We start from the raw sequence: 27,481 nt of genomic DNA on the forward strand, positions 1-27,481 counted from the left end.
CCGTTTTCTATATGTTCTCTGACATTTATCCTAACGATATGAGGTGGTCTTTGTGGAGAAAAAGCTTGTTTAGTGGACTAACTTTGCACTTGAAGTATGCCCGTTCACTTACGTTTTAACAGGTCTGACGCTACTATGCGCCCCCGGCTGTATCTAAGCTAACGGCTAACATGCTAACTATTATTTTTATGTCACTAGTCACTTGAAACAAATTTAGGACGATAGGAGACAGGTTGATATAAACCGAAATTTCCCTTTAAATTAGTGACATTTCATCAAAATCACTTTATTCTACATGTCTCATTAAAATTTTGCACCGTTTGCACTTACCAGATCCTGTAACAAACAAAAAAAACAAGGCTTTTTTTCAATTCCACAATTTCGTTTTCAACCTTATACTTTTTTCATTCTTGCCTGGCACTGCTGACACTGTTGTGTACAGTTTATCTGGGAAAACAGTCATAACACACGTTGCTCATGCTGGATCAAAAAAAAAGAAAAAAAAGAAAAGAAAAAAATTGTTGCTTCGGGGAAGGTCAAGATAAAACAAAAAAAAACAAGGAGTCACACCTCCCTCCTCCGATAAATAGAGAACAGTCCCTTTTACGGCAGAGTTGCAACTGAAACACGAATATTAAAGTCCACAAATCAAACCAGTACAATTCAGACAGAAGACTCAGGATTGCAAATACACCCACGCACTGACTGATGATAAATGAGCAGAGAACCCCACATGGCATCGGACTATTCACGTGTGAAAAAACTCACTGTCTCTGTTCACTGCTGGACCGGGGCCCAAAACCTCCTGGGGAATCACAGATTGCAGCTGTGCGACCAGGAAATGCAGAGGATCAGCCTTCCTTGTTGTGTTCTCTCCAGACTTGCTTGTGCAGGGAAACACAGTAACTGTTGAGGGCTCAGAAAACACTTGTCAGATAGTGATACCCTGGGGACTTTGGGGGAATCAAGGAAAACAATCATGTGGTTGCAGAGACTAAATATGAATATTTTGTTTCACTCTTTTTTTTTTCTCATATCTTTCCCCTGGAATCTGAAACTGAGCTCTGGGATCTGGTGTTTATTTGTCTGGCTTCAGCATCACCCTCCGTGAACTCATGTTTTTATGTTTATGTTCTTGAAATTGAAAGTCGAGTGGTATGCATTTATAGGGGACAAAGTGTATGGTTGTAAGATGTTTTGTCTCAGCACTTACAACTCACTGAATTTTGGTGTTCTTCTCAAATTTTGATGCAAAGTAGCCTTGTTTGTCTCATACAAATAGCAATGTTTCGAACTTCTCAAGCTATATCACAGAGTTCATTAATTGATGTCAGATACAAGAAGTTCTATTCATGGGCGGATTATGACAGTCTGGGCACGGATATGCAAAAGGACCCACCATGTCTCCTTCATAGGCACGTGACACGCAGCCTCTTGTTGTTGTGGTGTCTTCTTTGGGTCATTTTGTGTCACTCTGAGGTATTTTTTTGGTTGTTTTGGTCCTTTTTGTAGTTATTTTGTGTCTCTCTGCACTCCCTGGGCATCTTCTGCAGTTATTTTGAGTCTCTTCCTGGTCAGTATATGTTAATTTAAATGACATTTTGCAGGTGAAGGCCAGAGGGGTCCCTAGGGCTGTGCCCACTAGGCCTATTCAATAATTCATCCATGGTTCATTTGTCACAGCCAGGCTAAGTTGTAACAATAAGAGTGACAACTTAAACATTAGACAGTTGTAAAAAAAAAAATACACATAAAAAACTGAAATATAAACTGCACCTGTCAGATGCTTAGTATGTCATGTGGAGTGAGTCCAAAATACAAGTCTGCTGCCTCAGTATAGGAACCTGTCAAGACATCATCTGGCTGTGCATTGAAGACTATCTGACTTTCCTCTTTCTTGCTGTACCTGCTCAATGTCACATGACAGTATCATCTGGGGACAGACCTGACTGTCTTTCCCCGCCTCACCTCATCTGATGCAGATTTTAGTACATGCACAAGCACACACACATCAGTTTTTCTCACCAAGTCTCCTACCATGCTGGAAAAAAAGGTAAGGTAAAGAAGTTATATTTAGTTGTAACACTTGAAGAGGTGTTACAACCATCCCTGCCTCTGTGAGCCGTTGTTTCGCAAGCTGTGGCAGCACGGTGGTTTGAAATGAGCAAAGATGAAATGTCACACATTTACCCAAGAGACTAATCCCTAATCGTACACGAGTAAGTCTAAATTTACAGTATCAGAAGGCCACTAATCAAAATTTGGTCCAAAAAATGTCTTCTGTCCTATTAAATCAGTGTTTTGGCCTTTAAATCAGCACACTTCTTTTCTTTCTTTTTTTTTTTAATACAAAAATGTGGAATTTGACATGCAAGGTCAGAAAGGAAGTGGTCAAACAATAAATGCAGGTTATTACATGACTCATCTCTTCTTGGTGAAAGTGGTGCTGTTACATCTCTCCCCTACCCCTAAGTATCTATGTTCTGTTATGCAGAGCCATTTTTTGTTTTGTTTAAATCTTTGTTAAATGCACATAAATCTGTTTTGATAACCATTTAATTTTTTAGATGGTTTGTGGAGCCCTTATATGGACTTTTTGGAAACTCATGAGAAAGTTTTTTTGCAAATTATGCACTGCTGTGATAATAATTTTGTTATTTTTTTTCTTTTATTTATTTATTTATTTATTTATGTACTTTTATCATTATTATTTTATTCTTGAAATTACTTGTGTATTTTATTTTATTTTATTTTATTTTATTTTTCTTACCAGGGTTGGTGGATATTATACGTATGTTCTTTGTTGAAATGCTACTGTTCACGCTTGTTAAAATTCAATAATATATATTTTTTAATACAACAACATACATTTTAAAATCCAAACAGTGTAAAAACAAATTATTATTTTGTAAAAGCAGTGTGCACAACAAATTATTGTAAAAAATCTAAAAATAACCTGAAAACATGTCTTTCTTTTAAATTTTTTAAACCCTTTTTTAATGTTTGAGCCTCTTTATGCTCAGTATGACTTCCACTAATTATGACTTTGACTATGACCATGGCAGTAATCAAAAGGTTTCAACAACAACAAGCATTTTATTTATGGCAGCCTGTGTCATTTCTGGGCTGGTGCACTAAAAGCAGAGCTTATTTGATTACAGAGCTAATCGTGGTGACTTTAGGAGATTTATGTTGGGACCCCAGGGTGCTGCCTCCAAAAGCTGCAATGACCCCCAGCCCATAGGGATAGCCTTTAATGACAAAAGGCAGCTACAGAGGCCAGTGCAGAGTGGTGCGCCCCCGTGTGACAAAAGACTACAATGCCCACCGTTGACGGCGGAGCGACAGAGCGCGGCAGGCAGCCCGCAACTCGCGATAACTCGCGTTGGGGCAGCAGCTGGGCGGAAAAGGCGGGAGAAGACTGCCGCTTCCGCGTCCGCGCACAGCCACAACACTATGGAGGGCAAAATGGACGATAAGTTAATATTGGCTGTATTTAATTACCCAGAGCTGTACAATGTCACTTTGCCGAATTACCGCTGCACAGAAAGTCGGGCAAACGCATGGAGAAACATCAGTATCGTACTGGGTCTCCCGTGTGAGTATCTGAGTGTTTATTTTGTTTATCACAACTTTACTGCCAGTTATTATTTCCTTAGCCGCTGTCGCCATGACAGACTAAACACACAGAAACCAGAAAGCATTTGCAGATAAATGACTTTAACGTATCTGTTGTAGAAAAATAGCTTTTTGTTATATTTTCTATCCGCGCGAGTACAGCCCCGTGGTGTGGATGCAGCCGCGCGCACCGTGCTAGCGGTAGCAGCCGCAGCTCGCACGCTGTAGGCCGCGCTGCACCGGACGGCAAGGTCCGGCTCTGCCACAGCGCCGCCAGCCGCATGTCCAACACGGCACGGCGGAGGAGGAAACAGGCTCCGCGTCACGGAGTCGCTGTGTGCACCGAGCCGCGTGCTTCTCGTCTCGCTCGTTAACATCGCGAGCTCCGTACAAACTGAAAGCTTCTCGAAGTCTCGTTGAAGCGGCGGCGGCGGCAGCAGCACGGTGTGTTGGATAAAACATGTGAGGCCCCCAGCCTCATGTGTTATCAGGTGCACAAGTCATAGTCAGTGATGGGGCCGCGTGGAACACGGGTGAACTCTCGGTGACCTCCAGAGATGGCACAACAACACCGAAATAAAAATAAAAATAATTATCTGTAGAAAGTATTTATGAAACTTTATTAAGACTCACAATTAAAGCCTAAAAATGAAAATTTTATTCAGATAAAGTAGTGTTTTGCCTTATTTTAATGCCTCATTATATACTGTACATACATTATACACTCCCTTGCCACTTTATTAGGTACACCTGCACAGTTTAAGGCAACTCAACCCAACAGATCTGCCATAAAGTCTACATGTAGGAAGATTTTAATGCTCAGTTTTTGATAAACATTTCCAAGAGGTGTTATTTCAATTATATGATTTTGTTTAAAGCCAAATAACTAGAAACCATTAGTTGTTTAATCAGTCAACAGGAAATAATAGCTGTTGTGATAATCCGCAAATAATTTAAGTAATTTTCAAAACCAAAACGCCTTTTTTTTTCTTATTGTATAGTCAATTGAATATAGTTTGGCTTTGGATCATCACTCAACAAGAAATAACCAGCTGTTGTTGTGTTAATAAGTGAATAATTCAAGTAATTTTCAAGCCAAAATGCCTTTCGGTGTCTTATTGTATAAGAAATTAAATATATTTTGGTTTTGGATAATCAAAATAAACAGTTTGAAGACCTTAAATTTCAGGAAAGTAATGGGCACTCTTTACTCCCTTCTGGGAATTACAGATCAAACAATATATCCATTAATAAATAATTTAATTTAGTCAATAATGAAAATAACCATTAGTTGTAGCCATAATAAAAAACCTTTCTGACAATCTCAAAAAAGATAAAAAACATAGAAAAGTAACACACACCAAGGGCTGTAGTGAGGTATTGTTGACTGGAAGTACACTTGAAAGTAGGAATATACACCGATGAGGCAAAACATTAAAACCACTGACAGGTGAAGTGAATAACTTTGATTGTTTTGTTCCAATGCATTGTTCTGCTGGATAACCTTTGGTTCTGACATTCATGTGGATACCACCTGAAATGTTCCACCCACTCAAACACCGTTACAGTACTCCCCAATGGCAGTGGTCCCCCAGCAGGATAATGCACCATGCCACACTGCAAACATCACTCAAGAATGGCCTAAGGAATGTGACAAAGACCTCAAAGTGTCAACCTGGCCTCCAGATTCCCCAGATCCAAATCTGAGCATCTGTGGCACGTGCCATTAACCCACCTCACAACCCACTGTACTAAATGGACCTGCTGCCAACAGGACACTTCCAGAGATCCTGTGTCCATGCCTCCACAGGTCAGAGCCAAGTGCGATCCAAGGAGGCCCCACCTTGGATTAGGGGTACATCTGGGGTACCGGCACATCACAAGAATCCTTGAGCAGATTGGGACCTGTGGAATTTAGCAGCCAGGTCGACACCTTGAACTTTTTGTCTTGCTCCACAGGCCATTTCTAAACACACACTGGCTCCATATGCATCCCTCAACAATCATGATTACTGATCAAGAAGAAAGACCGAGAACCGAAACGTCATCTAAATTACAGAGAAATCTATATTGAGCCAGAGCATGCAACCTTTTATTCTACTTTCAGGTCTAAAAAATCATACATTTACTTCACAGAGGAACAAAAACTAGCAAATATATTCACACAGTCCAAAAGCTTTTTTACATAGCACATTGTGCAGCTGTTACTTTGTCCGTCCGGCTGTATTACATTCTAGGACGGAGACCAACCATGTGCCACAGAGAGCCTTTTTTAGACTGTGCGCCAACAGCCGTGAATTAATCAATCACTTAGCAGTAATGTGTCTGGCAATCTCATGCATAGCTCGTCTGGGCCAGGGTCACTGAGAGTTGTGTTTCTGGAGAACAGAAACCCAGCTGCGCTTTTTAACCAAAGATGTGAAGACCACTTCTACTGGCTATCATCATTTTATGATAATTAAAACAACTTATTATTTGGGTGTTTTTTTAAAAATGTTATCCAACATTTGTGCAGCAGACTACTTATCTGCACAAAGTTCATGGGAATGTCACTTTAGGGGGGAAAAAATTTGGTCAGTTTTCTTGTCACGCAGTTTTTATGGACGTCCAAGTTGCTGACAGCTTTTTTTGTTATCAGTATTATTTTCTGCTCATTCCTGTGCATTGAATTTTTATGAGATTTCTTGCTCCTTACACTCTGATATTTTACTTTTCCAGCTGAGGAGTGTAAAAGAAAATGGAAGAACATGAGAGACAGGTACTTAAAGGAAGTCCGGATGGAGATCAAAAGCAAGAAGCAAGGAGAGATCGTGCAGAGTCGATGGAAGTACAGACAACTCATGAACTTTATTGCACCCTTCACTGGATCGAGAAGCGGAGTGGCGGACATCTGCAGCAACGAGGATGACCACGACAATCCTGACAACGAATCTGGCAGCGCAGAGGGAGAGACCGCATCGTCTGAAGCAGTAAAGACACTACAGTCTGTCATGAAAACCCCTGCGAGTCAACCTGACCTCAAGCCCCAGGTAGCATTTGTGACGCAGCTCCCCTCAGTGTCTCAAGACGCACAGATGGCCCAGCTGGGTGTTCTGGCTAAGATGCCGTCGAGCCCACAGATCACACCCATCAGCAAAACTGGACGTAAACGACGCCTGATGCAAGAGTCTCTTTCACTGTCTTCTTCCCAAAGTACACCATCCCCGACAAAATGGCTGGTCAAAGACAATGGCACCTCGTTTCCCAACAGGCCGCGGGACGAGGACGAACTGTTTCTCCTGAGCTTCGTCCCTGCACTGAAGCGGCTCGCTCCACAGAAAAGGTGCGAGACAAAAATAAAGATCCAGCAGATTATGTACGAAGCAGAGTTCAACGTTGCACAGCCACAATCTCAAGAGAAACAGCCGGAGCCGGCAACGCAGGACTAGGCTGCACTGACTATTTTTATACTTTCCTCTGCTTTCTGAAAACCTCTTCCACAAAACGACCAAAATATATTTTTCTTTTTATACGGCACAAAGTGGTTGAGTCTGAAATACATCCTTTATAATGTGAAATAATTAACAATGAAGGAAAACTTAACATTGAGAAAATTGTTGAATTTGTCCAAACCACTGTGGCTTAGTGTGTCTGATTTGCGTATTTATTAGACGAGTAAAAGGCTTACGAGAGAATGAAGCCTGAACAGATTGAACAGGACGACAGATAAAGTCTGATTAACAGTTTTATTTACATAGTTTTACTGTCAATAGAGGGAATTTACAGTTAGAAAAGTGGGTCATACTTAACCAGTCAATCTTCATTTCAGTAATAATTCTGTAATAATTACAGTATTGTACATTTAATTACAGTGACAGAGAAAAGATGAGACAATTCAGAGAGGAACACTGTTTCATAAATTAATATTTTCAACTGCTTACATGCATTAACATATTTTTTTATTGTCATCTAAATAAACAGATGATGTCTAACGTTTTGATTTCACAAAATGTGTGATTTTCGGATTTTTTTCTGATGAGACGTAATTTATAAGATCAGGTACAGCTTGATAAAAACAAATTAGTACATGACAGATCAGGGAGACAACATGGAGGAGGCACATGCTAGTATTCAGAGTGTAACTGTATGATACTTTGCAACCTGTTGATGGTCATTTTCCATGGAAGACATTTTGACTTGTAACATGTAGGAAAAGCACAGTAGTAAATTTAACGATCAAACTGTCATGGCATATTGGGACACCTGAATAGAACAGAGCCATCATCAATGTTAGTAGTAACACCTGTGCTTTTCCTGCAATGACCACTCAGTAAGAGAAGGACCAACTGACCAAAATTAATTTCCTATTAAAGCTTTAGGTGAAAGCAGAGAGGCTCAACTTGCTTTGCCCGGGGCCACTTTTGCAAAATGACAGAAGGCCAGTCGCAGGAGATCAGGTGTACGCAGAGGTGTCTCTAGGATTTGAGGACAGTCAGGGCTGAGGGTGAGTGTTTCTGGCACAACTTCACCTACTTCCAAAGTGCATGGAGAGGGGAAATAAGCCAAAGGAGGTCAAAACTTCAGACACACTTTTAGTATTTAGAACGACTTTATTGCAAAACCAACATGTTCTGGCTCGTGGCCTTCATCTGAGTCATGATGGCGATGAAAGAGTACGTGTTGGTCTTGCAATAAAGTTGTTCTGAATACAAGTGTTACTGGAGCTTCGATCTGTCTACTATTATTATGCACTCTGGCACATGATCTATATAAAAGTACAAAACAAAAAACAGTGTGACCCATTTTATTTTCATTGTAAATAAGGAAATGGTTGTGAGGCCACCTGGCACCCTATCACGGGTCAGATTTGGCTTGCAGGCTGTAAGTTGAGTATCAGTGGTTTATAGGGTTCAAATAGGGTTCAAATAGGGTCACAGGGGCCAAATATAGGCTGAGAGGAAATTATCATATACTACATAAGGTATTAAGAGTGTAAAAGAAAATCCAACCAGAGCACTGATGGTCTTACTTTGTTTAGAAGAGTATATCTTGAAATACAGTGATAGTACTAAAACATTATTCAAAAAAGAGCACAGAGAACCATCTCTTCGACTTGCTCTCACCTGAATGAGCTCATGTATGTGTCTGATTAAAAACAACAGTCAGAGCCTGTTTACACCTAGTATAAAAATGCCTTTTTGTGATCCGAATATAGGTGGACAGCTGAGACACATTCCCATTTACACCTGTGTCTATCATGTGTCTTTTGCTTCTACGTCGCTTACATAAGGTTAAAGGGCCCTGCAGACTATTGTTACATCCACACTCTCGCTAGCTGCCCGGCAGTCATGTAAGCGGTTGTGTCAGTACAGCTGGACATATCTCTGTCAGCAGTATCAGGATGCATTACCATTTACACTACAAAAGGTAAGTGGTCAAATACGTCCCAGACCACCTCAGCAAATGGTCTGAATAATCAGATCACACTGCGTCCTGGTGGTCGTTTACTGTTGTATTTTGTGTTGTCTGCTTGTGATCCGATCACCCAAGATGCATGTTAATACCAGGTATAAACATGGTCACAGACATGCATGCAGGGAATCAAGCACCGTGAAGTTTGTAGCTGTTAACTGATGCAGTTTTGGTGACATAAATATAATGATAAAAAAAAGAAATACGGCGTGCTGCTTTGCAAAGCAACTGTGTTAACAAGTTAAAATGTTAAGCAACCACCTTCACCTTGAAAGTCGTTATCCAGGGAATAACACAGATATCTTTATTTTGGAAAAACCTGTTTCATTTAAATCTCACATGGCTTCATGTCAAGGAGAAAAAAAAAACACCAGAAAGGTGACAAAATCAAATTATTGTAAACCGTGATGGTGTGCCATTATGTCGCATCTCTGTCGAGTTGCCTCTCCGTGCATTTATGCAATCAGCAGCCAAAACATAATCACCAGAGCAACAAACAGGAAGAGTCGAGACAGAAACTGTTCGTCCATGTGCTGCGGTGTCCCGGGAGCCGCTGTTTGGGAAATCATTTAACAGGTTATTTAACATGTATTTGATAACAGACACAGTGATCGTGGTGAATAGTGTAAAACATAAATACCTGGAGGAGGTCTGCCATCATTGATGTTAAAAGCTGTTGCAAAAATACCAAATGGAAAGGCACCGATTCCAAACGACATTTGGAAACCCCCATCTCCAAAGCCAAACCCTTGGAAGCCCTGTGGAACATGCATTTCATCATTAACATGAGGACATGTGGATTCTCTTAATGTCTAGCTATACATTCATCTGAGGTACACTTTAACATTGAGCAGGCGAGATGTGACGCAACAGCGAGTGAAATTTGTGATCATTCCCAAGAGACGGCTCTATACCTCTGCGCTTAGCATCTAATAGATCCCAGTGGGAAATATTCTTTTGTTAATGAATAAAACACAGGTTTGCACTACAGCACCTACATCATCCTCGGTAATGGTTTCATCATGAATGCATAATGTTACTCAACAGCTGACACTGGAAAATTACATACATGAAGTCATGAAATCATATGCTTTTACAATGCAAGTGTACTTGTACAAAATACTTACACCACGGTTTTCTGGCTCAGGCCTTTGCCCCTGTGGTCGAGGAGGTGTTCTTTCTCTATAAAACAAAACCACATGGTGTAAAAGCCATCCTCATTTTTAAGTTTTACATTGTGTGTGTTGTGGTTACGCAATACATGACGTTTAGAGTCAGCCTGACCCACCTGGGGTCTTGTTGACCCGTGCTTCCCCGTCCATACAAGGGGATAACTTTGTCTCGGCTGATGCCTGCTTTACACACTGGACACACTTGTCTGTTGGGTCTGGTCTCCAACCACTGTGGACAGACAAAGAGATACTAAAGCTCTAACTGTCTGCCTTAGTTATATACTACCTCTTATCATGCATTGTCATTTGAATATAGCAAAGAAGGAGAAAACAGGTTCAGCTTACCTGATGCAAGCAAGGCCAACTGAAATAGAACAGGTGCACAGAGAGGAGGTATGATTAGTAAAACATTATATGCATACTAAAACCACATGACTGTGCAAAATATACATTTACTTATGTGTGACATCAACATACTGTGTTCACAAATGAAAATGATTAATTAGTTAAAGCTTTTATAAAGAAAAATGGCTTCCTGCTTTGGGATTTAACTTCTTTTTGATAATGACTAAATTGGCACTGTGACCACTGATATCAGACCAGATGCTGAAGCCCTGACCTGTGCTGACTGGACACACGTTGGCAAGAGTTGCATGTGAAGGGGTGGACTTGGCTACCAATGCTGGAAAGCTTTTATGGGACTGACCAAGATGATGAAATCAAAATATGTTTGCTTGCACATTTAATATGTTGTGCACACTAGCAGCTCTAGGCTTGTATTTACAGATTATACTTTTATAGAAGTAGGCTTACACTTTGTAAACATTACACCAGCAATATTAAGTCATCCCCAAATTGAAGTATTATCATAGAAAGCCTGGTGGTTTACATCATGACTATTACTGTTAGATTACAGGGAAATTCCACAAATTACATCAGCAACATGACTGATGATGGTTGTTCAAGACTAATATTGGCCAGTAGTATGTTTGCCAACAGTCCAGTGTATGCCCAGCTCATCTCTTGTTCAGTAATATGAGATGTACGATTAGCTGGACTGATCTGGATCTGCCCCTAATGCCCTGACTGAGGTTGGTAATAACTCATAACTGTACACAGGAGTCACAGACAGTAGCTCTTACCAGAAGAGGTGTCCACACAGGCTGATGACTGCATCCTTAGCCGTGTCCAGACATATATTACACTCAAAAGTGCTGTCCTGGTTGCCACTGTCGGCCGCAGTCGAGCTGCTGGCTCCGGGACTTGTGTTTTCAGTGGCCGCAGCAGCAGGGCCAGCGGCTGGAGGGGGGGCGGCGGTGGCCATTTAAAGATAGATCCACTCAACGAGAGGGTTCAGGTGGGGGGACTCCGCTGGCAGCCAGCGCCTCAAAGTAAGTACATAGGGAGGCCCAGTGGGTGGGGATGTGGGGTTAACAAAGAGGAGAAGACGCTACAGGAAGTTTCAAAAAAATAACTCGTAAAAAAGGAGTGATATCGAAGAAAGTCCAGCGGCTGCTAGCTAGCTAGCTCCCATGTAGAAACGGTTACGGAGTTGCTAACGTTAGCACACGATGAAGACTGACAGTTCAACCGTGTGACGGTTTAACTGAATACAAAGCGACGGACAACAAATACGACAGCGTTAATCCAAACTGTCGTTCAGAACGTAATTTTTTAACTAAAAAGCAAAACTTGTTGCGATAAGTTAAGAAATATCCCCACTGTTTGTTACATCACGCATCCGCAGCACTAATGTTGACGTTAACCGGTAGTAGATCCTGAGGAGGAGGCAGGGGGCGTGGCCACTATGGTCACTGGGATTTTGCTGCCCTCAGTCAGGCCTATCAGGTGCCTACGACAAGAGGCTCCACCAATCAGGCACCAGTATTATGTATAATAATAATAATAATAATAATAATAATAATAATAATAATATAGTAATTATGATAATAATCATATATTATTATTATTTATTTATTATCTATTACTATTATAATTTATGTTAAACTGAATATATACATCTATAGTGTATATTAGGAGGAACTTAGAGTTGTTATATATACAATATTATTATATTGCACTCTGCAACTTTGCACTATTGTCCAACTGTTTACAGACTTCACTGTGTTGTTGTCTATGCCTACATGTGTGTATATATATATATATATATATATGTACAGTAGTCAATTTTTTCCATTAGTCAAGTGTTGAAAGTTGACCTTGCTCATATTTGTTGTCCTTGTTTTTAGTTGTATGTCTATTTTGTATACGTACATTGAGAGCAACAAAAGACCACTCTCAAATTCCTTGTAAGTGCACATATATTGGCCAGTAAAGCAGATTCTGATTCTGAAAATGATGAGCTAAGTTAGTCTTAGTTCTGTGAGTGATCCAGATTTAGCTAGCTAACCCTCTACACATGAACAGAACTTTTATAAAACTTAGCCTTACAGAGTGGAAGTTTAAGAGTGTGACAAACAGATTTACATCATGATATATGAAAAGGACATGAGTGAAAGTTACTGCTCACCCAACTTTGCTGCTTTGAGTTCCCTCCCCCAAAATAATATCACTTCCTGAAAATGGCTTCAGTAGAATTGTAGCCTTTGTTTGCTTGTTTTTGCGAAAGCGTTAAAGTACTAACTAACTGACTGACTTTAGGGACACACAGTAAATAATAATAATAATAATTTTTATAATAATAATAATAATAATAATAATAAATTGATGATAAATCGTCACCATGAGCTATTTCTTTCTCATATTTTTCCCCACTGTTAATATAGAAATACAAAGAAGCACAGGTGTGATATGTTTTATTAACTTTAAAATAAAACAAATAAAATATTCAACAGTTCTGCTTGCTACGAGTGCTACATTTAATCAAAGACAGAAGTTGAAATCAAAGGGAACAGAATAAAGTTACAACAATGTTAGTACATCATTCATTTGTTCACTTTCCTTTTGAAAATGTAAATATGCATCTAATACTGATAATAGGATTAAGATTAAAAGTACTTGGTTTTCAAGAACATCTAATATAGGGCCACATGAATATTTCAACTCAATTTGCTCATGATCAGCCCAACCAAATTAGAATATATTGTAAATGATGATGAATTCGATTCAAAATACTGTCCTGCAGTGGCTAATTTGGGGCTGACTAGTTTACAAACGTACTAACACAAGCAATTCATTCACACTCATGAAAGCAATCTAAAAATAATATATTTTTACAAGTTACAAGTATTTATACAAGTTGAAAGACATAAGATGTTCAAATGACTAAATGCGATCATTGTGTCATGCAAAATTGATATTGTGACATTTGAGATTTTATCATCATTATAAATAAATTATTGATGCATATATAAACAATATACATGTCTGAGGTAAAACATGCCATGACATATGATTCTGTCAATGTCACCCAGCTCTATTATCTGTGGCGCTACCACCACCTCGCAAAAATAGTCTAAAATAATTGGAGAACTCTATGTTTTTAAAATTGCTTGTTCCTGTTATTTTTTTGTTCCTTCCTTGTTCTCTTTCTAATAAAGGTGTATTTGTCCTTTAAAGGAAAAGGACAACCAGCTTATTTGAAGAACAATAAATCATCTAAGACATGTTTTTACAGGTGAATAACACATTAAAACCAAATTTCTGTGGAACTAAAAATGTTAAGTGTACTGGTATGAGACATTGCACATCAGATAATTAACATTGATGGTAAAACAGGAAACCATATCAGTATGCGATCTCTTAACTCTTACACTGACATATGTTTTTAACTAGCCTGTTTACTACAGCAGCATAATTGAAATCCTGAAATTCAGTTATGGCTTTTGGTTTTGGCCCCATCTGGCCACCTCTGTGAACATTTTCTGGGGGTGCACTGCTATAATAATGTTCTGTACAGTGAAATACTGTTTGTCATTGATGACAAAAGTTTCAACTTGATTTTAGATTATTTCCATCTGCTTAGACCTTGAGTGACTCAGACCACCTGTGCGGAAATCCTCTGCCATTGCGTCCTCTATCCTTGATTTCAAAGACTTTCTTAGGATTTGTTTAAAGTCATTCCCAATGAACACATAGAGCACTGGGGTGATGAAGCTGTTTGCTGCAGCCAGGGTGGCCCCCACCTTCAGGCCAGTGTGAAGTACCTCCACGCGGTGGTTCTCCACGTCTGACTCTAACAGAACAAAGGTATGATAGGGGACCCAGCAGAAGAAGAACGTCAGGATGAGCGCCGCCATGACTTTGTAAGGCTTGGTTGACTTGATGGTTAAAGTTCTCAGCTTTACGCAGAGCACCGTGCTGCAGACGACTATCACGAGGAAAGGAATCAGGAACCCCCAGATGAATCGAGTCAGTACCACTGCCATGTGTATGGAATGGCTCATGTAATTGGTGTGGCACTGAGTGACAGAGCCGTGGACTGTGGTTTGTCTGAAGAGCAGTGAGGGAAACGTTAGAAGGGCAGAAAAGACCCACATAAGCACAACAATCCCAGATGCTTTCGGCACTGTCCGGTGGTTATGTGCCCAAACGGGAAACAAAATCAATAAACAGCGGTCAGCACTAATCAGAACTAAGATAAACACACAGCTGTACATGTTGAGAAACAGGACGGAGGAGGTGAGCTTGCACAAAACCAGTCCGAAAGGCCAGTGTGAGGTGATCATGTAGAATACTTCCAGGGGCAAAACGGCACAGAACAAAAAATCTGAAATGGCCAGACTGATGTACCAGGTGGTGATGACCGTTCTTTTCATTTTCCATCCACAGACCCAGATCACTAACGAATTTCCTCCGAGGCCAATAACAGATATAAGGATATTGAGTGCCACCAGAACATGAGTCAGAGATGACTGAGGAGTACTGAAAGTCAGCAGTCCAGTTGTGGTGACGGTGGTGCTCTCTGTTTCATTGTCTGGGGTGTAATCGCCATATTCAATATAATCCACATCCATACTGGTTACCTTTCCTAAAACATGAAGCACAGAGTCCTTATTTAGAAACACATTTACATATAACATTTCTTTATCAAGACAATATATTACAGTAAAGTTCATGATACAGTATAATACAGTATATTATAATATAGTTTAGTGTATAAATGGACTCAAGTACTCACGTTATGTCTCGACGCAGAAGCAGTCACTTGAAAGTGCTTTCTTCCCTAGCTGCAGGAGGCAACTTCTCACTTCTGTTTCCTGGGCAGTGTTAGTGACGAAAGATGAATCAAAATTAGTATGTCATGGAACAAGTGAGAATACACCCTTCTCTCACTTACCGAAAACATACTATTTTGTGTTTTTGGATGAGAACCTTTTCAGCTGTTGGAGTGAGTTCATTTGGCCAAAGAGGTCAAAATAACTGAATAAAGTTATTTCATTACTGTGATGTGTTTATACGGGTATTTCAAGTCTGACAACAGCCTTTAAGCACACTGTTGCAATATCACAGAGGAGATCCCCTCCACACAACCACAAAAATAGGCATCAACTCACATTCCTTAACCAAGAGTGTGTCTTTAAACCATTTTACCAGAAGTGCAGTGTTCAAGTGTCATTTTCTGTTGTAGTTACTGTTTTTGTTGTACCTCGGAGGGAATTAATGATTTTTTTAACTGCACGTCTGTAATAAAAAGGGATAAATGTCAAAAATAAAAATGTCATTAGCATTAAAAATCCCACGTGATAAAAAATGACAACAGAAATCACAATTAAAGTCAACATTGAGTCAGCGTCACCCATTCTCAAAAGTGTAACATGCCAATTCCTGGCAGAACTCCCAGTGTCTCAATTATGCTCATATCATTAAGAAAAAATAAATGACACATGTTTGAGGTAATGACCATGCACTTTGACCAATAAACCATTGCGCACATCTGTTTCCTGCTTGCTTTTAAAACCAAATTTGTCATTTGGGAAAATAAGAAATTCAAATCAATTAGAAGTCACCTAAGAAAAGAATAATAGCATTTTATTTTTCACTACTGATAATAGCACTGTGTGTATTGTATCTTTAATAACAACATACTAACAGCAGACCAGTCTTTCAGATGACTGAGAGAGCCAGTTCAGCATATGGCAGGAAGAGGAAGTTTTCGTCTTGCACATCATAGACCTTTAACTCAGTTTTTCGTCCCACATTTTACAGTTTGGGGAACTGTTCCCCAAAAATCACATGATGTGGGTTTTGTAACAGAGAAAAGCTGAGTAAATTATCTTCTGTGAAAGAAAAACCACAAGCCATCTGACCAGCAAATCTGTAGCATTCTGGTAAACAGTCCGTTGCAGCCATATCCTTATAAGAACCCCATTCTGACTGTCCTTTGCTTCATATGACTTTTCAGCTGTGGTGGAAGAAGCATTCGGATCCTTTACTTAGGTAAAAGTACAAAAAACCACAAGATACAAAATACTTAATTGCATTTAGAAGTTCTACATATTCAATTTAAATGGTGAATTATAAGCACTGAAGTATACTTAAGTACCAAAAGTAAATCTCATTATACTCTGATACCATGATGTATGCAGTGTTACTGTGTTTCTATTACTGATGCCTTCATGTGTAATTCAGGTTGAGCGAATCTGAACTACTATAAATGGTCATTTGGTAGTTTATGGTGGTGAAAAGTAACATACATTAAAGTGCAAGTGCTGTACCATCTTTGCATATTTATACTATACCTGAGAATTAAAGATGCCACCTTGGACTGTGGGAAGTTGGGGTGGAACTTTTTTTTTTTTTTTTTTTTTTTTGATATTTTGGGTAATTCCTGTTATGAAGCAACATATATACACATTTCAAAGAAAATATGAGGAATTTATTATTTATGGTGACAGAAATGTTGCTTCATATATATATATATATATATATATATATATATATATAAAATAAATGGCTTAAATTATAGATTAGGGTCTTCTTTATCACACAAACACAGAAAAGGTCATTTTACATTAGTGACCTTTTTGGTACATGTCTTCAATTTTTATCATGTACCCTGTGCAAAGTAGTCAACTTCTACATGAACCATAAACCATAAAGTTATGAAATACTCAAAATGTGATTTAATTATTTTGAAGGCCACTTTCAACTCTTTCTGATTATATATATTGTGTGTATTAGGAGAAACTAAGAGTTGTCATTGTTGTTATTATTGTGTCATTTTCATAACTTAGTGTGTGTCCCTGAAGTCATTTTCAGTTAGTTACTAGTTTTTAGCCTTAGAAAAACCCCAAACAAGCAAATAATAAAAGACCACAATTTCGCCAAGGCCATTTTTAGGAAGCGACATATTTTGTTTGGAGGGATTTAAAAGGAACAAAGTTGGGTGAGCAATAACTTTCACTTCTTTTTCATGATGTTAATCTGTTTGTCACACTCTCAAACTTCCGCCCTCTTTTGTTGCTCTCAATGTATGCATTCAATATAGACATACAGCAGGTAAAAACAAGGACAACAACGCTGAACAAGGTAAACTATGACTAATATAAACATTTGACTACTATGTACAGGTATAACCATATAGATGAAAGTGTGTATACATACGTATATGGAGAACACAGTTGGACAATAGTGCAGATGTAGAATGATAAATGTAACAGGTTGCCTGCATACATGAGGTAGGTGGATATGACATGTAGTGTATGCAGCATGTGTGGATTATATTTGACAGATTTACAGTGTGTATTTAGATTATAAATAAATAAATATAACTTACTGGTAAAGCTGTTGCCTGGTGTTACCAGGTTATTCCACAGGGATGTTCCTGATGCTATGGACTGGTGTTAGGTGTTCATCATAGTGACAACCTGTGGAAACAAACTGTCTTGGCGCACAGTGTTCTATAGCCTAACAGAGAGGAGAAGTTGGAACAGGTTGTGGTCTGCAGTGATGTTAACCTGACAGTTTCCTGATGGGGGTGTGTTAGTCCTGAATGGAGGACAGACATGCAACAATGATTTTTTTTCCCTGCAGTCCTGACAGTATAATGTAGTCTGTTCCTGTCCTGTCTGGTGGCTGCTCCAACCACACAGAATTGCACCAGCAGTTCCTAGGAAAGGTTGAACTTTCTGAACAGGAAGTAGATCCTCTGCTGCTGGGCCTTTTTCCTGATGGTGTTTACGGTGGACGTCCACTTTAGATCCTGGGAGATGGTGGATCCCAGAGACCTGAAGAATTCCACAGCAGACACTATGTTGTTTAATATGGGAAAGAGGGGAGCAGGCTGGAGGGCCATCCTCAGATGGTATAAACAGGTATACAGGGTATACCCACTTCTTAGCCACAAAGCCATTACATGGTAAAGTATACCCACTTCCTCCTTGGTAACCTGCCTACCTACTAGTAGTACATCCACCTCATCAGCTACACCACTGCTTATCCTGAAGTCACCTCCACAGTTTTTAGAACACTCAGCTCCACCAAGGTCTGTAGACCAATAAAAACCAGTCCACTCATCACATAAGGATTATTATTTGAGGGCCGGAAATTGTCCAACATGCTTTCCTGACAGTTCAACATGTCACAATTCTTATATGATTAAAAAATATGTACATATATAAAAATAAAAACAAAACAAAATCAAAGTTTTGAGGCTGAAATGTTGCTGCATAACATAAATGACCCTGTTGTAGACTGAATGATTAATTTAAAACAATGAGAGATTAATAGAGCCTACTGAAAATCATAGTTAATTTTAATTTCAATTTTCAACTTTATGTATAAAGCCCAATAGAGACTCCAAAACCACAGATAACCCTTTATTCTCTGAGCATATTTAGTGTTCAGGTGGGAAAATAAAGTACTATGAGCTCTTAGATATCACAGAGCCTGACCATTAAGAGCTGTATAAGTAAATGTACAGCCTTACTTGAAATAAAATGTTTTGAAACTGGTTTACTGAATGTTCACCATGACTCTCCCATGTTATGAAAAGATGTTGATGTCACTTCAACTGGGCATGCGCAGATGTGATTAGTTTAGCCCCGCCCCTGGTCGTGACGTAGTAGACTCGAGGCTTTTAATAAGCTCTCCTTTCAAACTGCGCCATACCTATTGACTATCAACATGGCGGGTCCTGTGGCGAAGAAGTGTTTCAGCCCTCTGTCTTTCCTCACCAGGAGGCTGTCTGCTCCGGAGTTCATCACCCGGTGCTGCTACCACAAGAAGGTAAAACATTTAGTCTGTTATAGCTTCAACGTTACAGAAGGAGGCCGGCTCACCGTGAGCTAGTTGCTGTCAGGCTAATGTTTACAGATATTAAACCTGAGTAGTTAAAGCTTGATAACAGCATAATGAGGAGGTTACAGTGTTGACATGGCTCGGGTAGTTAGATGAAAGTGGTTAACCAGGTAACTTGTTAGGGTTAACCACAATATGTAATATGCCTGCTGTACAAATGTCCTAAATACATGTTACATCAGTCTGCTGTCATGTGGATTAGCCTATAACGTTATATCTCAAACAAAAAGGAGTGTAACCAGAAGACAAGCTAATTAAACGCCAGCATGTTAAAACTAATTTTATTTGTGTCTTGCTAGCTTGTCAGTTAATTGAAGACGTCACTAATCTGCCCATCAGATGGCCACTGCTTTAATACTGCAGTCACATCCGATTAATAAGCTTTAAGCAGCGTGCTAGAAACCTGTTAATTCTTTGTTATAACGTTATACCTGTGGAAGGATGCTGTATTTTTTACACAACAGCAATATCCAGATGTTCATTGTAAGTTTCATTATGTGATGTGATTGTCTGATGCAACATGGAGACACAGGGTCGATGATGCTCAAATTAAGTTGGACACAGATGCTGGTAAACAGGTGGCTCTCTCTTAATGTTTGAATGATTTAAAACTGAATATACCTTTTTATTGAAATGCTTATTTAATTTTTGACGTGCCTAGCTTTAAATTTGACATCCCATCTGGCTGAACTATTGTGTATTTTTCATCCTTTGGAGATGTACATCAAAATGTTCCTTAAAAAGCTTTAATATCATAAAGAGATTTATTTTACCTATTTTATTGTATACCTTGAAACTTGTTTTAAAAAGCTGAAAGATGATACATATGTGGATAACTCAATTTTGAGAACTCACAAACATAAACACACAAACTGTTCATACTATAATGTTGAATTTGTGTATTACATGTTCTTTTTAGGATATTTTGTGATATAAACTCAGCCACCTTGTATTGTTCAAGTCACAATGACTCGGCAGAAACCAGGGGGAGGGGGCAGGATGCAGCAGTTGATTTAGTTGACAATGAAATCCGGTCCTAATCTGTTTATTTCAATGTCTCTTACATAATGGGGAAAACTTGGAGTTGTATAACATCGATGCTCAAGACGTCTAGACTCCTTTTTGGATAGTGTTAAAACACAAAAAGCCTCCCAGGATGCTGGAGTTTATTTACTTTACCAAATTTATGTTTCTATTGTGAAATATTTTAAACAGTGTGTTAGAATCCACTTAGACGCATTGTTTTTGTTCTAACACAGTGTTTCCTTTCTTCTCTGTCTGAAGGTGGTGGATCATTATGAGAACCCGAGAAATGTTGGCATACTGGACAAAAACTCCAAGAATGTTGGGACTGGCTTGGTGGGCGCTCCAGCCTGTGGAGATGTAATGAAGCTCCAGGTATGTTTGTCACTAAAAATGGATGGATTGCACTCTTATTTTTTATACACGCAGAGCCATTAAGACTGAATTATAGTAACACCATAGTTTAGCTTTGCCATAAAGCATTTTTTCCCCTGTTATATTGCAGTTTACTTGAACAGGAACAAGAATAGTTATTTTAATCCAGTGGTTGAAAATGAAATGATCTCTAGTGATGTTCCTGATTGGTCGAAAAAAAATCCAAAGCTACATGGCCCTGGTCGGGTAGTGCTACCCTTGCTAGCTGGCACTAGAAATACTAGTCGGTTAATCTTATTATTTCAATTATTATTATTTAACTAAAGATTTATTTTCATAAAGAAAGTAAATGTTGTTTTATTTAGTGAGTTATTGTCATGTTTTGTAGGATAATGTGCAATGTTCATAATGCATGATGCAAAGTGCCACACATTTCAGTGGCATGTATAATACAATTTTGTTATTGAATAATATGATAAATGATTTCAAATGGCTCTTATGATATAAACAATATTTTTTCGGACAATGTTTAACCTTATAGATTAAATTGTGTTAAATTTTGACTGTTTTCTGAGTGTTTTCTTATTTTAAGATTATTCAACTTGTCTAAGTTTAAACTTCAATTTAAACATCATGGGAATTAGTCATCAGGAATATCCCTAATGGTCACAAATTTCTCAAATTGGACTTATTCTTCCTCTGGCATTTGAGTAAAACTCTAAAAAAAAAAAAAACTCTCATTTTGACAGATTGAGGTGGACGACCAGGGGAAGATTGTGAATGCCAGGTTCAAAACTTTTGGCTGCGGCTCTGCGATTGCCTCCAGCTCTCTGGCCACCGAGTGGGTGAAGGGCAAATCTGTGAGTGAACACATTACAGATCTTTCTCTGCCTCTTGGAGTGTGTCATGCATGGCTTTACTTATTCTTATTTATTCTGCTCTGCTTATCTCTTATGTTGACTGGAAAGGTTCCTGTGGTTATTTGAGGTATGTGCTTTTCTTTGCAGGTGGACGAAGCTCTGACAATAAGGAACACTGACATTGCCAAAGAGCTGTGTCTTCCACCGGTTAAACTTCACTGCTCCAGTAAGTTTTCAGTGAAACGTTCTAACAGTGTTCTTTTCCAAACAGCTCCACACATGTATTTAATGTATCTTATTGTTTCTCCTCAGTGCTTGCGGAGGATGCCATCAAGGCTGCCCTGGCTGACTATCGCCTCAAGCAACAGGACCACCAGCAGGAGGCAGTCAGGGCCAGCAATTAAACAGAGCCCTCTCACTCTGAGCCGGGAGCCACTGTTTCCCTCCTGCTGTCAAGATGAGAAGTAGAAGTAGTCCAGCACCCTCACATTCCTGCAGTGTTGATGAGGCACACCTAATATGTTGATGACCAGCACGCTATCGTCAACCCTCTGTAGCCGTGTTACACCAGGCATTATGTATTAGTCTGTGGTCCTCCTGCCCTGTATTTAGCCTGTCACGTAAACGCACAATGTTAAAGCACTGTTTGGGCTGTTGGTACAGGGGTGAGCCTTACTTTTGAGATTGTTATATTTTAAGATGTTTTGCTTGAAGTGTTTAAATGGTGTGATGGAGATATTGATGAAAGCTCAGAGCTGTATCCTATCCGCACCCTAAGCACTGACCTTTTGATATGCAACCTAGCAACGTGGCTTGAAACAATAAAAAGGGTCCACTGGTTTTAAGTGTAATTTATGATTATGTAGTCATGCTTCCTTGACAAGTCTGCAATAAAAGTAACCTGAAACCAAAACTATTCTCAGGAAGTGGTTTTCTACACTTGACTAATCTTAAACATGCAAATACATATCTGGAAAACACTTGTCGATTAGTGTGTTGCATTTGAGTACAGAGTATTTGGGGACCATACCACAAAGTGTTTACTGAAGTGTGAAGAGAGACACACTGAGCGAGCTGCTGTCTGTCACACAATCCACCACAGATCAAGTCACTGTTTTGCAGGTCACAAGCAAGTCTTTGCACTTACGTCTCAAGTCAAGACAAGCAAGTTCCAAGTCTTTAACTTTGAGTTTCTAGTCTTAAACAAGTCGTAATGCACTCTTTACCAAATGTAATGCCATTTAAACAACAATGATTATTTAAATTACAAAAATCATGAAGGCTTTTTAACAAGTTTGTTAAGACAAGTGCAACTGAATTTAAACATAAAAAAAATGGTTCTGACACTTCACTTTAAGATGGCACTATTAACCACCACAGCAGCAGAATGAGTTTTTAACGTTTCTGTCCTGTCTCGCTGCATTTAACTCACCTCATATTCGAAAAATGTCTGTAACTTCCTGTTCCCAAATTGGCTTGGGGAAGGTGTCAAGTGAAAACAATCAAGTCTGTGCATATTCATGAGTCATTGGTGTTAAAGTCTATGTCAAGTTGCAAGTCTTTTTGATTTAAGTTGACTCTAAAGTCCTCGAATTTGTGACTGTGGTCTGACTCGAGTCCAACTTTTGTGATTCGAGTCATACCTCTGCAAAACATCCCATAAAAAGAAATATATTTTGTACCAGATGCTAATAATGTTACTCTATTCATGTTTATAATATGGCATGAAAGATGCAACCAGTCTGAGCAAAGCAATCACCTGCACTGAATGCACTGAATATAAAAATATAATACTAAAAAAAAGGGGGAAAAAAATACACCTGTGGTTGGTATTTAGCGTCTTATCTGCATTTCCCTTCATACATCTGTTGTGTTTTTTTGTAAACGTATGCACAAATTGCCACTCATGGATTCAAAGCGTTCAAAAAATACATTCAGCTGACAGTGTTCGGAGTATTAGAAGGCAGTTTTCTCTCCTGCGATCAGCTGAAGTGTAGCAGAGTCACTGTGAAGATGCAGAGAGGAAGGCCGCAGACTGCTGCCCATTAAAGGCTCTTGTGAATCATCCTCTCCTGGATGAGGCTGCTCTGGAGTCTCCAGCTCAGGGCTTCCTGTTGCTGCTGCTGCTGCTGTTTCACTGTCAGAGTGCTCACACAGCTCCTTTTCCTCAGGGAGACTTGGTAGCTGCTGGTCCAGGATGTTGCCATCTGGCTGAGGGCCGTCCTCAGGACTGTTCTCTGCTACTTTCTGACCGGGGTCGCTTACCTCTGCAGCATCCACACATTTATTTGGTGTGCGCAGCCTCTTGGCAGCCCTCATTATGTCTGCCTGGAGCTGCCTGTGAGAGTCTACTGGCTCACTTTCCTGCTCAGGAGCGGGTTTTTCTGGCACTTCATTAAAGAGTTTAGCACCTCCGGTTTTGTCCCTGTGGTCCACGTACATTTTTGAGGGAAAAGAGGAAGGGTAGTAGGCATTGACTTTGCGCCTGCGGCTCATGATTATTGCCCCACAGATGATAAGGAAGACAAGAAGGATGAAAGAGCCTGCAACGAGTATAAGCAGCATGTTCTCCTCCAGGAAGTCCACGACTTGACTCAGAAAGTCAGTTTCCACATGAGTGGGGCCGACAGGTGTGGTTTGGTACTCAAAGGAAAGGTTGCTGGTGGGCAGAGGGGAAGTTAGGTTACTGAGCTCTTCCTCGTCTGTACTTCCCTCTAGCAAACTGTAAAAAGGTAGCGGTGTGGCCAAGCTGCTGCTGATGCTGGTGCAAAACACCACACACAGACCGGTCAGATGAAGGGCCATCGGGAGCATGGTTTCCCTCAGGATCTGTAAATAACAGTAGACGTTAGTCACTGAAATGTTTTTGCCATATGTGAAGACCGTCTCATGTATTGCCTTTGACATGTGAGAGCTAAACATCTGTTTTTCTGAAAAATAAAAATCTGGTGATCTGTACTGGAGGTATTTCCTGAATCATCAAAGACTCCTCTGTACATCTGGATATAAAAATATTCCATGGAAGCCAGGATAACGTATGTCCATGCTCAATTTGCACATGAAACAAACCTATAAATATGTTTTGTTATCAGTTATATTTCTCTACATAGATTTTATACTGTATTATATAATGTTTTTCTATGTTTAACATTGTCACAAATTGGAAATGGGTTAAAAAATAATTGTTTTATTGTGCAGCAGACAGAATATTCTGGCATCCAGTTGGACAGAAGACACTTATGGGTAGAAATTTCTTTGTCCCCCTGCCAATAAAAACATGAAAGTAGCAGAGGGCTTTTATTGTGACATAATTTAAGGCATTTCCACCATAAACTGATGCAGAAAATGCACAAATTACTGCATAAAAACTCCCCAGAATGCAGGAAATTACCCCCCAAACTGATGCTGAAACAAAAGCTAAGCCCTTGGTAATGCACATGGGTCTCGTACACAATCCTGCTGAGAAGCAATGATCCATTTGGTGAAACTTCCACTGTACTGTATCAGCTGAGTTTCTGCAAGTTCAGCTGATTGTACCAAAACCAAAATCTTCCCCAGGCGGCAGTCTTTGCTGATTCACCACAAAGTTAAATACGTTGGCTTTATCCCAGCCTGAATCATGGCCTGAAGTTTTTGCTCATTCAGATGAAATGAGGCTATGGAACACACATGCTGCACAGTATCAGCAAACCCAGAGCATAGAGTTGAACAGCAGAGGTGTAGATTTTGGGGGGAGGGCATCCTGCGTTTGTCCCCCTCGGTAAAAACATGAAAGATAGGAAATAAAGAAAGATATTTGCACTCTAAACTGATGAATTGACGCATAAAAAGTCACTGGAATACAAGAAATTAAGGGTTTGAGGAGGATGCCTAAACCTCTATTTCATATGTGTCCCCCATTAAATGGCCCTTGAATGGCCCTTTGTAAGTAAAAGCGTAGTTTAAAGTTCCCCTAGCGGTACAGACATCTCTAAAAAAGAAAACAAAACCATAAATGCATGGCCAGATACGACAAGGAGTACATGGGAAAATATGTTTTTTCCTCTTATTTGGATCACAATCAGCTCTCTGCACGGTCTGTGTGTCAGCTGGCAGCAGCTCCCACACTTCTATCCTTATTCTGTTCCATCTGTGTGCAAGCTGGACCTCATGAGACTCCGCTCTCATCGAGGAAAAAGGAGGAGGGATGTTTCTTTTTTTGTGTTTCAGAATTAATGGCTCAGCCCAGACCAAATACACATGGCCACACATGCCTTTGCAACCAGACACAGGCGGTCGTATGCACACACATGCACACATGGACTAAATCTTCACTCAGCAAAAAGTCCTGTGACCTAGATTCAGCCATCGCTCCCAACCTGAGAATATTTCTAAACTTTTAATAGTCATGTTCTGACTTCCTGAGGCTGGATGCTGCTCTGAAGGCATCATGATGCTGTCACATCAGCCACTTCAAATTGACATGTGAACTCACATCAAGCAAACATCCAAATGCCTCCTGAGTGTGCAAAAACTCTGTGAAAACATTTTACTCACCATCCACTGCAGAAGAAGTGTCTTTGTTGGACTCGCCTCTGATGGAGGATGTGTGAGAGCAGTCTGGAAAAAGTGAACTGAGAGAGAGAGCACAGAAAAAGAGTAGCAAATGCTCGGCGAGGCCACGCCACTTTTGTAGTTTCAGATTTCAGGCTGGAGGTTTGTCTGGATAAAAAAAAAGAAAAAGATGTCGTTAAGCATGAGGACAAATCCCTCCTTCTGTCTCTCCTCTGTTCTCCTCCCCCTTCAGCTTCCCTGAGTGTCTGAGCTCTCCGGCCTGCACACAGATTGTTCTTGTTAGGTAGGAGTTTATAAAGTGCCATGGGGGCAGGGACCCTCTCCACCCCTCTCCTCCCTCCCCTGTGTGGCTAACTGGATGTGTTAGGCTGAGACAACACTGGTGGGATGAAAACAAAAACTTTGTGACTATAATAACATCATGAACAAACCCTCAAACATCATCATCTGCAACATGTGTTCTCTTCCTAAATATTTCTCCATATTTCTGCAGAAGTAGCCTCTGATTGACAGTCTGGCCTCTCCCTCAACCTCAGCCTCTGACACTGATGACAAACAGCAGGCCTGCTGGGGCGAAAAACAGTCGGTTTGTAAGAGACCAGCTAATGCAGGAAGAGGTTAATGTTTCCTGTGTGGACAATACACCCGTAACAGTCAGGAGAGGGGGGATTTTCCTCCAGAGGCAAACAATTACACTCACACGGTGTGTGTGACCACTTCAGGGAGAGAGTGTGACTGACTGACTGCGTATGAGTGAGCCGCAGTGTTGGGGAGTAGTAAACTACATGAAATTAAACCAGTAGTTTAAATTCATTTTGCAGCAGCTTGCTGGTAGTTCAACTTTATTCATATTTTCACTGTGATTTAAGTGGTTAAATTATTTTTATGCCATTTTTGTGTAGTTAAAGGTCCAGTGTGTTGGATTTAGGGTGATATATTGGCAGAAATGCAATATAACACATGTTTTCTTAAGTGTATAATCACCTTAAAACAAAAATTGCTGTGTTTTCATAACCTTAAAATGAGCTGTTTATATCTACATAGCTGTAGATATAAACAAATATTGCCATGTTGCACCGCCATGTTTCTACAGTAGCCCTGAACAGACAAACCAAACACTGACTCTAGATAGGGCCATTCGCATTTTTGTATTTTCATGTTTTTTAT

The 27,481-nt window shown here is 39.8% G+C and overlaps 5 protein-coding genes across 5 annotated transcripts; 2 read left to right on the plus strand and 3 right to left on the minus strand.

Moving 5' to 3' along the window:
• The first annotated feature begins 3,106 nt into the window (after window positions 1-3,106).
• On the plus strand, window positions 3,107-8,371 carry LOC126395628 (uncharacterized). The gene is made up of 2 exons (XM_050053237.1): window positions 3,107-3,598; window positions 6,337-8,371. Exons 1-2 carry the CDS (start codon window positions 3,190-3,192, stop codon window positions 7,044-7,046), a joined length of 1,119 nt encoding a protein of 372 aa, XP_049909194.1. The 5' UTR covers window positions 3,107-3,189; the 3' UTR covers window positions 7,047-8,371.
• Window positions 8,372-9,347: 976 nt separating this feature from the next.
• rnf185 (ring finger protein 185) lies at window positions 9,348-12,025 on the minus strand. The gene is made up of 6 exons (XM_050053238.1): window positions 11,384-12,025; window positions 10,587-10,605; window positions 10,358-10,470; window positions 10,197-10,251; window positions 9,710-9,827; window positions 9,348-9,622 (listed from the first exon to the last, which is right to left on the minus strand). The coding sequence occupies exons 1-6, from the start codon at window positions 11,563-11,565 to the stop codon at window positions 9,525-9,527; spliced, it is 585 nt and encodes a 194-aa protein (XP_049909195.1). The 5' UTR covers window positions 11,566-12,025; the 3' UTR covers window positions 9,348-9,524.
• Window positions 12,026-13,040: 1,015 nt separating this feature from the next.
• LOC126395512 (chemerin-like receptor 1) lies at window positions 13,041-15,601 on the minus strand. The gene is made up of 2 exons (XM_050053046.1): window positions 15,382-15,601; window positions 13,041-15,231 (listed from the first exon to the last, which is right to left on the minus strand). Exon 2 carries the CDS (start codon window positions 15,215-15,217, stop codon window positions 14,204-14,206), a length of 1,014 nt encoding a protein of 337 aa, XP_049909003.1. The 5' UTR covers window positions 15,218-15,231; window positions 15,382-15,601; the 3' UTR covers window positions 13,041-14,203.
• A 3,670-nt stretch (window positions 15,602-19,271) lies between these two features.
• LOC126395734 (iron-sulfur cluster assembly scaffold protein IscU-like) lies at window positions 19,272-22,673 on the plus strand. The gene is made up of 5 exons (XM_050053412.1): window positions 19,272-19,430; window positions 20,787-20,900; window positions 21,650-21,760; window positions 21,908-21,986; window positions 22,073-22,673. The coding sequence occupies exons 1-5, from the start codon at window positions 19,329-19,331 to the stop codon at window positions 22,162-22,164; spliced, it is 498 nt and encodes a 165-aa protein (XP_049909369.1). The 5' UTR covers window positions 19,272-19,328; the 3' UTR covers window positions 22,165-22,673.
• Window positions 22,445-26,597, minus strand: tmem119b (transmembrane protein 119b). The gene is made up of 2 exons (XM_050053411.1): window positions 26,297-26,597; window positions 22,445-24,589 (listed from the first exon to the last, which is right to left on the minus strand). Exons 1-2 carry the CDS (start codon window positions 26,297-26,299, stop codon window positions 23,717-23,719), a joined length of 876 nt encoding a protein of 291 aa, XP_049909368.1. The 5' UTR covers window positions 26,300-26,597; the 3' UTR covers window positions 22,445-23,716.
• Window positions 26,598-27,481: the final 884 nt, after the last annotated feature.

The sequence above is a fragment of the Epinephelus moara genome, chromosome 9 (assembly GCF_006386435.1).
Source record: "Epinephelus moara isolate mb chromosome 9, YSFRI_EMoa_1.0, whole genome shotgun sequence".
Lineage (NCBI taxonomy): Eukaryota > Metazoa > Chordata > Actinopteri > Perciformes > Serranidae > Epinephelus > Epinephelus moara.